The sequence below is a fragment of the Moschus berezovskii genome, chromosome X (genome assembly GCF_049115385.1).
Source record: "Moschus berezovskii isolate FMDL1 chromosome X, NW_MosBer_1.0, whole genome shotgun sequence".
Lineage (NCBI taxonomy): Eukaryota > Metazoa > Chordata > Mammalia > Artiodactyla > Moschidae > Moschus > Moschus berezovskii.
Window position 1 is genome coordinate 4,760,734 of NC_142488.1, and position 12,006 is coordinate 4,772,739.

The 12,006-nt window shown below is 42.2% G+C and overlaps 1 protein-coding gene across 3 annotated transcripts in view; it reads right to left on the reverse strand.

Annotated features, from left to right (window-relative positions):
• The window catches only part of LOC148773208 (neuroligin-4, X-linked), a 306,595-nt gene that overhangs the window by 148,722 nt on the left and 145,867 nt on the right, over nt 1-12,006 (reverse strand). For 2 of the 3 annotated variants that reach the window (XM_088833547.1, XM_088833549.1), the window contains 2 exons: nt 8,245-8,304; nt 3,709-3,861 (listed from right to left, as the gene is read on the reverse strand). In XM_088833547.1, coding sequence (XP_088689673.1) covers nt 3,709-3,861; nt 8,245-8,304 — 213 coding nt within the window. The remainder of the gene's footprint in view (nt 1-3,708; nt 3,862-8,244; nt 8,305-12,006) is intronic. The other variant, XM_088833548.1, reaches the window with a different exon arrangement.

The window sequence follows — 12,006 nt, forward strand, 5'->3', positions numbered from 1 at the left end:
AGATGGTGAAGGACAAGGAAGCCTGGTGAGTCAACTGAGCAGCAGCAACCAAGTCCTGGGCGATCAAAGCTCACAAACACATATCCACTGGATGGTAGGGTGGTATGCACATTAACCTTGCAAGGGAGAGAATGGAACCGCCTTTCATAGAGATTCAGGAAATGTTAGCTGACTTTTCTCAATGTAACAGGATAGGCAACGAGTGAGAGCAGGTACCACTTCATTTTTATTCCATGCCAGGGTCCTGCGTTCCTTCTGACCATCATTCATTTTTCAAAACTTCTCTTTGCGGGGAGGAAAACAGAATTTGTTATTCTGTAAAAAATAAAAATAAAAAAAGCAGTAATCATCTCAAACAATGCTTTTCCATTCCTTAGGCAGAAAAACAACGTGTCAGCATGTATGACTTTTTGAAGAAAAAGTTCAAACGATGATTTCTCTGTTTTGGTAAAAAACGTCTACTCCTATGCAAAGCTCTAATACAGATGATCACCACAGCGCATGCTGTACCATTTCATTGACTCATTAAAAAAAAAATAAATCTGCAGGCCCATGGTTTGAAATATTTGCAGACAATGATGATAGCAATTTTCCCTGCAAGGAAAGAAGTAAACGACCACCTCCTGATTTGCAAGAGCACGGCAGTCCACGCAAGATGTCTGAAAAAGATTGACCGAGTTCACGCTTGAACGAAATCTATCACCCTGTACAATCGGCCAAGTTGGCACACTTTCACACCTCCAGATAAAAAGGGATCTGTGGTGTTGGGCTTCACACGAACTCATTTGCGGAATGTAAATAGACTGTCTCGGGGATGCTAAATTGCTTCTTTCATTTCTTTGCCATGACTCTTGCAGCTTCTCCATTACCCTCCCCAAGATTTCTTTCTTTTAACTCTCAGCAGCAGAAGGTAAACTTAAAACGGTTCAAAAGAGGAAAGTTAGAAACGGAAGCTTTGTTTCTTTCTTTTCTTTTTAAAAAAAGGAAAAAAGAAAAAGAAAAGAAGGTGTGTGTAATTCCCACAAAATTGTTCCAGATTGAAAAATGGGCCAAACAGCTAAGAGATCACCGTGTAAAGCTGCTTAATACCAGCTGGGTGTTAGAGAGGGGAGAGGCGTCGATGTCTCTTGAAATCTAACCCTGTAAGTCGCATCAGCGCCACGGCGTTGAGGCAAGACAATGTTTCGCTATTCCTACAAAGCGAGAGCTTGCCCCAAACCACGGCCCCGTTCAGAAAGCAGCCCCGGGGGCTGGTGGCGCTCCATACAGACCCCCACACTGCGCTCTTTGAGAGCGCTGCCAGGGGGCACGCGGTGGTCCCCGGCCCCGCTCTGCCCACCTCGGCCTGAGAATGGCCCTTTTGTGAGGGATCACGGAACACCACTTCCTGTCTCAAACAACAGTTAGCCAAGGCAACTCCCCAGAGGATTCTGAAACAAACAAACAGAAAAATACTCAGAGGGGCATGCGACCCACGGTCTTCGAAATGAACGGAAACGACAAAGATTTGGCTCGGATCACCGGCGCGAGAAAAGAAAAGGGAAATAAAAATCACGAGACGAGAAGGCTCTAGACGCTGAGCGATGCTGTCTACCATCTCATCCTCCGTCGCCCACTTCTCCCGCCCTCAATCTTTCCCAATGAGTCAGCTCTTCGCATCAGCTGGCCAAAGTTGGAGTTTCAGCTTTAGCATCACTCCTTCCAATGAATATTCAGGACTGATCTCCTTTAGGATGGACTGGTTGGATCTCCTTGCAGTCCAAGGGACTCTCAAGAGTCTTCTCCAACACCATGCTTCAAAAGCATCAATCCTTTGGTGCCCAGCCTTCTTTACGGTCCAACTCTCAGATCCATACCTTACTATTGGAGAAATCGAAATAACTTTGACTACATGGACCTTTGTCAGCATAGTCATGTCTCTGCTTTTTAATATGCTGACTAGGTTGGTCATAGCTTTTCTTCCAAGGAGCACGTGTGCTTTAGTTTCATGGCTGCAGTCACCATCTGCAGTTATTTTGCAGTCCAAGACAATAACATAAATAAATAATGTCCATCACTGTTTCCATTTTAAAAACCTGAAATTTCAAGTACTCTATGGATGTTCTAAAAGGTACAAGTGTGCAGACATCTTGCACTTTTTAATGAGAAAGTCACTTCAACAACTGTCCCACTTCCCTGGGATCTTGTACACGTGAATGTTTTACTGGTGAATGAAACGAAACGCTCGCAACAAAATTGAAACATCAAGTTGAAAATAAAATATTCTTGGTGATACTTGCACATCTGGAGAAAACATTTTCGATGCTTTCTTGCTTGACACAATTCCGTGAGTGCAGTTTTTTTTTTTTAACCATAACCATCCTATGATACACAGATCTGATTCTCACAGCCACACTGTTACAAATTCCATTTTTTGCACCATCATCTCAATGAATTTTTTTTCCTCTGCCTTACCACAAGGCTTGCAGAATCTTAGTTCCCTGACCAGGGATTGAACGTGTACCCTCTGCAATGGAAGCTCAGAGCCTACACCAGGGACGCCCCATCAATGCATTTTTGCCTTCACAATAAATGCGGTTACAAAGACCATGGATATTCTTCATGAACTGACCAAGAGCAGGAAAAAACACAGCAGATAAGCCTCAAAATACTACCATCAAAATGCTATTTTTTTTTTCTCAACCATACTGTTGGTGAAAATGAATATAATACCAAAACAACAGACTGCTGCTCTTGAATTCCTATGCTCTTAGCCAAGGTCTTCTCATAGTCAATCGTAAAATTTACACAAAATGAAATATCACCAAGTTACAAAATTCAAATAAGAGCATTTCTTCACAGGAGACTGGAACAGTCATGTGACCACCTACCACCTCTCGTCTTCAAGATCCATTAGGTACAGAATATCCATTAAGAGAGTAAGTAAAAGAGTTTCCAACATATGATCAACACAGCCACAAAATCACAAAGGCTCATATGTATGGCCCATTGTCCACTTTACCGAGTTGTCACCTGTTACCAAACGCTTCACCAGACAGCACCCAACTGTGTTCATGCAACAGGCTTATGTCAGGCAAGCCCAGAGAAAGAAACATGCTTTCCATAACATCCCAAGTTCATTTGATGACCCAGGAGGCTGAATCTGTTTGAGAAGGGTTCAAGGGAACGAAACCATTGGATTAAAATGTGAAAATTAAACAACAAGAAAATGGATGGCGCTACCTGAAAGTCAGGGAAGGAATGTAGCTTGTAGCATGAAGTGAGGTTTGTAGCAGAAAATTCCTAGGCACTGGATTAACATGAATGGAAGCAACAAACGCCACAAAACAAGAAGCAAAATTTTCTCACGGACTCCTGTGTGCTGATGGTTAAGGAGGCCCGCAGGGAATGAGGTCTCTGGATGAAAATGTGAAAAGGAAAAGAAACGAACAGAAAAAGAAACGTAGAAGTTACAGATGTAACTTTCTGAAAGGAACAGATGTCTCTTACAGCGTGATAAAAAGAAAACGACCGACTGGTGCAACGTGAAAGTTACGGAACAGATGCATCTTGGAGCATTAGTCAAAGTTACGGAACAAACGCACCTTGGAGCATTAAGCGAGGTTTGTCGTAGCAATTCCTAGGAACTGCAGGAACATTAGTGGAAGCCACGGAGCCCCACAGAACAAGAAGCAGAAACTTGCTCGTCGTCAACAGGCACTCACTCACCTAGGATCCCCAGCCGGTAGTTAATGGTGATGACAATGACGTTCCCGTAGCTGGCCAGGATGCTGCCGTCAATCATGTTGCCCGTGCCCTCCATGTACGACCCGCCGTGGATATACACCATCACCGGCTTCTTACTGTTCTGATCATGGATGTCTGCAACAAAGAGCCAAGTAAGGGGAAAAAAAGAAAAAAAAAATCACACTGATTAACCGAGACTAAACCGAAAGACCTGAGTGACTTTCCCTAGTTGGGACGGGCATCCATCGCATGGCCCTTTCTTGAATTGGGAATACCTCGGGTAAGATGGTCAGATGGCATCGTGGACTCGATGGGCATGAATCTGAGCAAACTCTGGGAGGTGGGGAAGGACAGGGAAGCCTGGCGTGCTGCAGTCCATGGCGTCGCAAAGAGTCGGACACGACTGAGCAACTGAACAACAGTTAAATGGCTTACGGATGATTGTCGATGTTATATTTTCTACTCATAGAAATGATGCAGACATTGGAATGAATTTGTAGGCATGGGTATGTTTCCATATGTTCCTATGACACTACAAATTTAACCACTGAGATGAATGAATCACTTCTTCCCTACGTAGTAATCAAACCCTAGAAGGGGACGTGCATTGAAGAAGCCCATGGCGTCTATTAGCGGTAAAGAATTTGTTTGCAATGCAGGAGACCCGGGTTTGACCCCTGGGATGTCAAGATCCCCTGGAGAAGGGCACGGCAACCCACTCCGGTATTCCTGCCTGGAGAATCCCATGGACACAGGAGCCTGGTGGCTACAATCCATGGAGTCACAAAGAGTCGGACACGAAGGCGTGACTAACACACAAACGTCGTATCTATTAAAACATAGATTTTAATGATCTAAGTTAGAGCAAAGTCAACTTCAAAATTATCACGTTTTACTGTAACTGCTTTCTTCAGTCAAATGTGAGCTTCAGGATTCCCTTTCCACTTAACAGAAACATCACTAATAGTGAAACCACAAGCTTTCACTACATTATGGCAAAAAAAAAAAAAAAAAAGGTTAAAAATGATCAACAGAACAGAAACATGGAAAAACAAAAAGAAAGGTGCCCAAGCAAGTGTCTTTTCTCTAAATGACTGTTTGCAACGATATGCCAACTGAAGTGACCCAAAAAAAAAAAAAAAAGTGAAAGAGACGTGACGTGAAATAAACATGGAATGGTTGCAATCCTGCTTATTTTCCACATGGAATAAAAACTCCCATTGTGATCTGAAACCAGAGTATCCTTAGTCATCATTACTTTAACACTGATGTGAAAATCCTACTCTGCAATGGTCTGTGACAAGATAAATTTGGACAACATGAGGTCTGCTTTCTCAAAAGTTGTGATCAAATAACTTCTTTGGGGTTCCTCGTCCCTTGAGCTTAAATGTAGTGTTTAAGAATCCTAACTCTGATTATAATTATTTCTGGGAACTTCTGTATGTATGTACATATACATGTGTGTCATTTAAATACCTGCACGTTATCAAATAGCAACCCACTCCAGGATTCCTGCCTGGAGAATCCCATGGATGGAGGAGCCTGGAGGGCTGCCGTCCATGGGGTCACGGAGAGTCGGACTGATCGAGTGATGGATGTGTGTTATCAAGGAAAAAGCAAAAAAAAAAAGAAAAGAAAAAAGCAAATGCATCCATGTACGTGTATTTTCTTTTTTTTTACTTAAAAACTTTTTTTTGGCTAATTTATGGAGACATGTTTGAATGACCAGGAATGAATGTTAAGGAGATAAACCAACATGTGGATGGAGGTTGCTCATAAAATGAATTACGAGCGCCATCTGAAAACAGGCTCCTGGTTGCTAGCGGACACCCTCCAGGAGGCCAACGAACCCTGTGATCACAGTCAAGTACAGGAAAAAGTGTCAAGCCGCCCATCTGTCTGTAGATACTTAATCCACAGCAGAAGAATGCTATCTTCTCCCGTAAAATTTAAGGAAGAAGTAAAAAAATCCTTTTTGAAGCTGTCACTCACCCGTGGTCACTTGTGTCTGACTCCCTGTGACCCCCCAGGCTCCTCTGTCCATGGGATTGTGCAGGCAAGGATGCTGGAGTGGCGAGTCATGCCCTCCTCCAGGGGACCTTTCCGCCCCAGGGACTGAACCTTCCTCTCCTGCACTGGCTGGCAGGCATATTCTTCACCATGTAGCCCCCTGGGAGGCCCTCAGTTATCATATACTATGTGGAACTCTTTCAATAATCACCGTCAGTATAAGCTGTGGCATTTTACAGCATCCCCTAGCGTCTCTGGTCACTGATTTGCTGTTTGAGTTCTTAATCATGTTACCCTTCTTGGTTGCATTACAGGAAAGAAAAAAGTTGACATTTTTCGGACTATAAAAAAATACATTCAGTTAACAGCTATTACCTTCCGAGACACACAGAAGAAGGTTCTTGTGAGCTCGGGGAAGAAATCATCAGATGTCGTATTCATTCAATGTTAGGGGGAAAAGAAAAAAATAACAATGTCTTGGTATTTAAGTAAAAGGAAAAAGCATTTTAATGTAACAGGTAGCTGGTGGGATTGTGAAAACAGATGCCAGTGATAAAAAAGGAATAAGACACTAAAAGGATACAAGGAGACAAGATGCAAATTACACCTGTAGTTGGTTATACAAAGATACGGATGAAATTACAGGTGGTCTGGGGCCGGACAAGGAAAGGGTAGCTGATGACTCGGGGCAGCTGTCGTGGTCGAAAGGCAGCAGAAGAAACTTCTAAGGTAAATACTGAAAGCAAGAAGAACACTCTGAATGCAGGTCTGCTGCTGCTGCTGCTTCTCCAATGCATGAAAGTGAAAAGTGAAAGTGAAGTCGCTCAGTTGTGTCCGACTCTTCGCGACCCCATGGACTGCAGGCTACCAGGTTCCTCCGTCCATGGGATTCTCCAGGCAAGAACACTGGAGTGGGTTGCCATTTCCTTCTCCAATGCATGAAAGTGAAGTCGCTCAGCTGTGTCCGACTCTTAGCGACCCCATGGACTGCAGCCTACCAGGCTCCTCCATCCACGGGATTTTCTAGGCCAGAGTATTGGAGTGGGGTGCCATTACAAAATACTAAATAATAGTCATATTGAGAGAACAGCGGGTGAGAAGGCAACCATGGCAGGACTTTTCTCAGAGACCTGCTGATTTCTGAAAGAAATCTAAGAGGGTGGGAAAACCAAAACAAGTGATAAAAAGGTGAACTTTTATTGAGGGAACTTTTGCTTCCCAGCAAGGATGGGTCCCTGGCCCACTTTAAATTGTCTTTCAGCTAGAGAACCACAGGTCCATCGAGGGCGCTCGTCCCCTTTAAATTAAATAGTCAGAAATTCATGCCAGTCTGCCTTGGGCTTTCCTGATAGTTCACAGGGTAAAGAATCCGCCTGCCAATGGAATATACGAGGTTGTATCCCGGGTAGGGAAGGTCCCCCGGAGAAGGAGATGGGAACCCACTCCAGTATCCTTGCCTGGGAAATCCCAGGGACAGAGGAGCCTGGCGGGTTGCAGAGAGTCGGACACGATGGAGCAACTAAGCAAGACGCAGCCCCAACCTGCCGGAGCCTGCAAAGGCTAATTTTAAGCTGTTTGTTTCTTTTCTTCGAAACCATTTGTTCTGCTGAAGGAAGAAGATACCACTTGCTACTGATGGTTTAGATACTGCGTTATCTTCCCTCTTAAAAAAAAAAAAAATCACTCTACTTCTAGTGGATAATCTGTCCAACAATTTGAGGGCCTTCAAAAAGAAACTCTCCATAGCAACTAAACATTTTTAGGAGGGAAAAAAAAAAAAAATTTCTAAGAACAGCCGCGGTGTGAAAACAGAGATGCAAAGATCTAGTTTTTCAGCCTTTTTCAATTCTTTGCTATACCCCCTACTTTTTTATTTTCCTTTAAAGCTTCCAAAATGCATTTCAGAGAGAAACAACAAATTCTCTTCAAGACACTTTTTGATGTGTTTTACTGTGAGCCAGAGAAGATGCTTTGAAAACCCTGCTTTGGAATCAGGACATTTGGGGGAAACAATCATAAAAACAAAGATGGAAATGCCAGCCCTCCCCCCCCGCAAAAAAAAGGTGTACTGAGCTGTCTTGGTGTCCAGAGAAGAAACAAACAAGACAGAAGCTCCAAAATACAACATGAAATTACAAAATAACATTTGGAAGAAAGAAAAGAACGCATACATGCATGCTTTAAAATTTCACTTTCTCTTCTTGTGACCAAGCCAAAAAAAAAAAAAAACTTAGGAAAAAGAAAACGGTGAGTTTCCTTGTAAATGGCATTTTCTGACTCACTTCGCATTGAGAAACATGTATATTAATTCTCCCAGGGGGTTTACATATCATTGTGGTTAAAAATGACAGTAGTCCCCAAACAAGAAGAAAATAAAGAAGCACGCAAGAGTGTACTCTCCTCAGATAAGGGGAGGAAAAACAGGTTGAAATGGAAAAAAGGAAAAAAAAAACAAGATAAAGAATCATGCATCAAGAACGAGCTTTGTAAAAAAAAAACAAAAAATACCTTCATCTTCACCACGGTCATTACTGGTTATATCATCAGCGTTTTTCTTTGAGTTGGCTCCTGGGGTCATATTGAGAAGGAAAATAAAGGGAAAAAAAAGAGAATTCAAAAACAACAGGTTTGCAAAAAAATTCAGAAGAGAGAAACTACGCAGTAAAAGAAAAAAAAATGTCATACAAAAAGCTGAAATCTGTTACATTTGATTTCAAAAACATGAAATAGGGAGATGCAAAATGCATATAAACATAAATATGTCAAGAAGAACAAATTCAAAATGTTACTTGCAAAAAAAAAAAAAGATACCCAGTGAAAATGCAGTTTGAGGGTTAAAATAATACTACTGCAAAAAAAAAAGTAATGTGAGTTGTAAAAAAAAAAAAAGAAAGAAAATCAAATTATTGTTTAAAGGGTTTCCCAAATTTTAAAAGGAAATGCATATGAAATATTCCTCTAATTTTAACATGTAATAATCTAGATACATTTTTGAAATGTGACTGATGCACTTTGCTTAGGAAATTCTATACAGTAAGAAGAAACACATTAAATGATAAACATGGAAGATGAATCAGAATATCTTAAAATTGACATTAGTTTTATGCATGAGAACTTAAAAGCGTACCATTCCTGATAAACATCAGATAGTCACTATAATTTATTTAAATCATGAATGCTCACTTGTCAGTAGTAGCTAGAGAACACTGCACATTTTTGATTCCTTTGGTCTACTGTAAACTACCAGTTTCAACAAGCGTTTCTGAAATCAAGATAGCACTATAAATCATGTATTTCTGTGTTTCAAATACTTATTAAATATTGCTTGAAGGTTATTGGTATTCATTTAAAAAAAAAGAATAAACAAAGTCACCTACCTGGACGACATGAGACATAAAGCACCTTGAAATTTCCTTGTCAGCAAAATGAACAGAGGTTCCCTTAATGCCACCCAGAAACCCTCAAAAACAAACAAAAACCTAAAACAAGGCACTCTGTAGTCTGCCATTTTGATTCCTATATTTTTAAGATACAAGTAGCCAAAATATTAAATATCACTGAATTATTCCATTAGCTCAACTGTCTTCTTTTACAGACCGACCTGGCCCAGTAGGAAGCATGTGCTAGTTTTGGAAAATTTGGATTGCGGCAATCAGTGAAAAATGGTCTTTTCCTTCCTTCCTGGCTTCACTGGCGGCTCATATGGTAAAGAATCTGCCCACAGTGTGGGAGACCCGGGTTTGATCCCTGGGTCGGGAAGATCCCCTGGAGAAGGGAATGGCAACCCACTCCAGTGTCTCTGCCTGGAGAATCCCATGGACAGAGGAGGCTGGTGGGCTACAGTCCATGGGATCACCAAGAGTTGCACACAATAGAGGCACTAACGCTTTCCCTTTACGGGCCTTCCTCACAGTATCTTGTCACTGTCACCCACAAGATTTGGATCTGAAAAAACAACTACAGCTGTTCCGAACTCAGGGGGACAACATCATGTTTCGAAACCAAGATCTGAAGCTGCGGTTTTTGTCCATCAAGAAGGGGTGAGTATTGGAAATATCACATGGATTAAACAAGCAGAAGTGGGAGGGAAGGTGAAAACCTGATTCCTTCTGTTTGCACATTTTTTGAGATTTAAATATTCCCCACTGTAGACAATTTCAAGCTACCAACATCAAGTCTCTGAGGAGAGCTTGGGAAAGCAGTGGCCCCCTTGAAACTCAAGCTTATGAGCAGTTTTTTCACCTTAACTACTTGAAGGTAGAATGGAGTCTCCTAGGAGACACACCCCACCCTCCAAGATCTAATGCTTGATGATCTAAGGTGCAGTTGATGCAATAATAATCAAATCTACAATAAACGCAGTGTGCTTGAATCATCCCAAAGCCATCTCCTCCACTTCAGTCCCTAGAAAAACTGCCTCCCATGAAACTGGTCCCTGATGCCTAAAACGTTGGAGATGGCTGTTCTAGGAGAGTCTTTTCTCCTTACAGTAACACGTTCACGACCAGTCTTTAAGAAAGTACCATGACAGTTTTTCAGTGGTCATGTATGGATGTGAGAGTTGGACTATAAAGAAAGCTGAGCACCCAAGAAGGGATGAAATTGAACTCCAACTGTGTTGGAGAAGACTCTTGAGAGTCCCTCGGACTGCAGGGAGATCCAAACAATCCATCCTAAAGGAGATCAGTCCTGAATATTCATTGGAAAGACTGATGCTGAAGCTGAAACTCCAATGCTTCGACCACCTGATGCAAAGAACTGACTCACTGGAAAAGACTCTGATGCTGGGAAAGATTGAAGGCAGGAGGAGAAGGGGACGACAGAGGATGAGATGGTTGGATGGCATCAGCGACTTGATGACAGGAGTTTGAGGAAACTCCAGGAGACGGTGATGGACAGGGAGGCCCGGCATGATGCAATATATGCAGTAGCAAAAAGTTGGGACACCACTGATGGACTGAACTGATGACCCTGATGAGTCAACCTTATAGCCATCAGCTTAACATGGAAGTCAAATCATGTCCAAGAATTCCACTGCAATCAAAGATCTTAAACTTAAAGAAGCAACCTTCTTCAAATAAGCTCCCTTGTCTTCTGCATTGTTCTGTTCATAGTTTATCAGTATAAAACTTATTTCAAAGTTATCTCATGGCTGAATTTATGGCTGCATGTTGTTAAGAAGAGTGTAAGAAATACCCTGCTCTTTTGACTGCACCGTGTACCTTACAGAATCTTATTTCCTGAGCCTGAGATGGAACCTATGTCCCTGCAGTGGAAAAACAGAGTCCTAATGACTCAACCACCAGAGAAGTCTAAGAAATGCGTTTCTTACTCACATAGTCTATGTGGAGGCTAGAAACAAATTCCTCTGCATTTATGATCAAAATTTCAGTTTTCTGAAGGTTTTCTAAGTTTTTAAAGAAACAGGTCACCTCTTTCGTTGAAAAAGAAAAGACACTAGAAAATTAGAGGTGTGGGCTTCCCTGGTGGCTCATTGGTAAAGAATCCGCCTGCAATGTGGGAGACCTGGGCTCGATCCCTGGTTTGGGAAGATCCCCCTGGAAAAGGGAAAGGTCACCCATTCCAGTATTCTGACCTGGAGAATTCCACAGACTGTATAGTCCATGGGGTCGTAAAGAGACGAACAGGACTGAGCAACTTTCACTTTCAAGAGACATGGAATGGATTAAGGGATTGACAGTGTTATCTGATGACACCAATTCCTTCCCAGAAAATATGTTCGTCATGAATTCTGACTACCTCCCTTGACCACAGCCTTTCCAGCTCGGGAGGCAATGAGAAATGTCTGTAACTAGAACACCACACCTACACTCTGCCTTTCCCACGAGTCTGCCCTTATATCCCTGCCTTCTTCTGGATTTTCTTCTTATTAAGAATCCTTTGTCTTCCCAGCCACGGCTGAAATCTCAGGAACACAACCACTGGCCTGGCTGAAACCCAAACAGAGGCCACTCTGCAAGGTCTGGGGTGAGTTAAATTCCAGAGTTCTTTCTCAAGCTCCAGTTTTCAATGTCTTCAGGCTCACCATCAGTGAATGAAATTGCAGGAATCTGGAATTCTCCCCTGGGAAAGATGAGAGGCAGTATTGAAGGAAACCATGCCTACTCCCTCCACAAGCACAGAGGAAAATACTCTGAAGATGTGCAATGTTTTAGAAGTCACACAACCTAGTTATATCACTGATTAAGTGGCAATATAGGGTAGTGTCTTCAAGGCTTCAGCAAATTCCTTTGATCACCCAAGTATGAT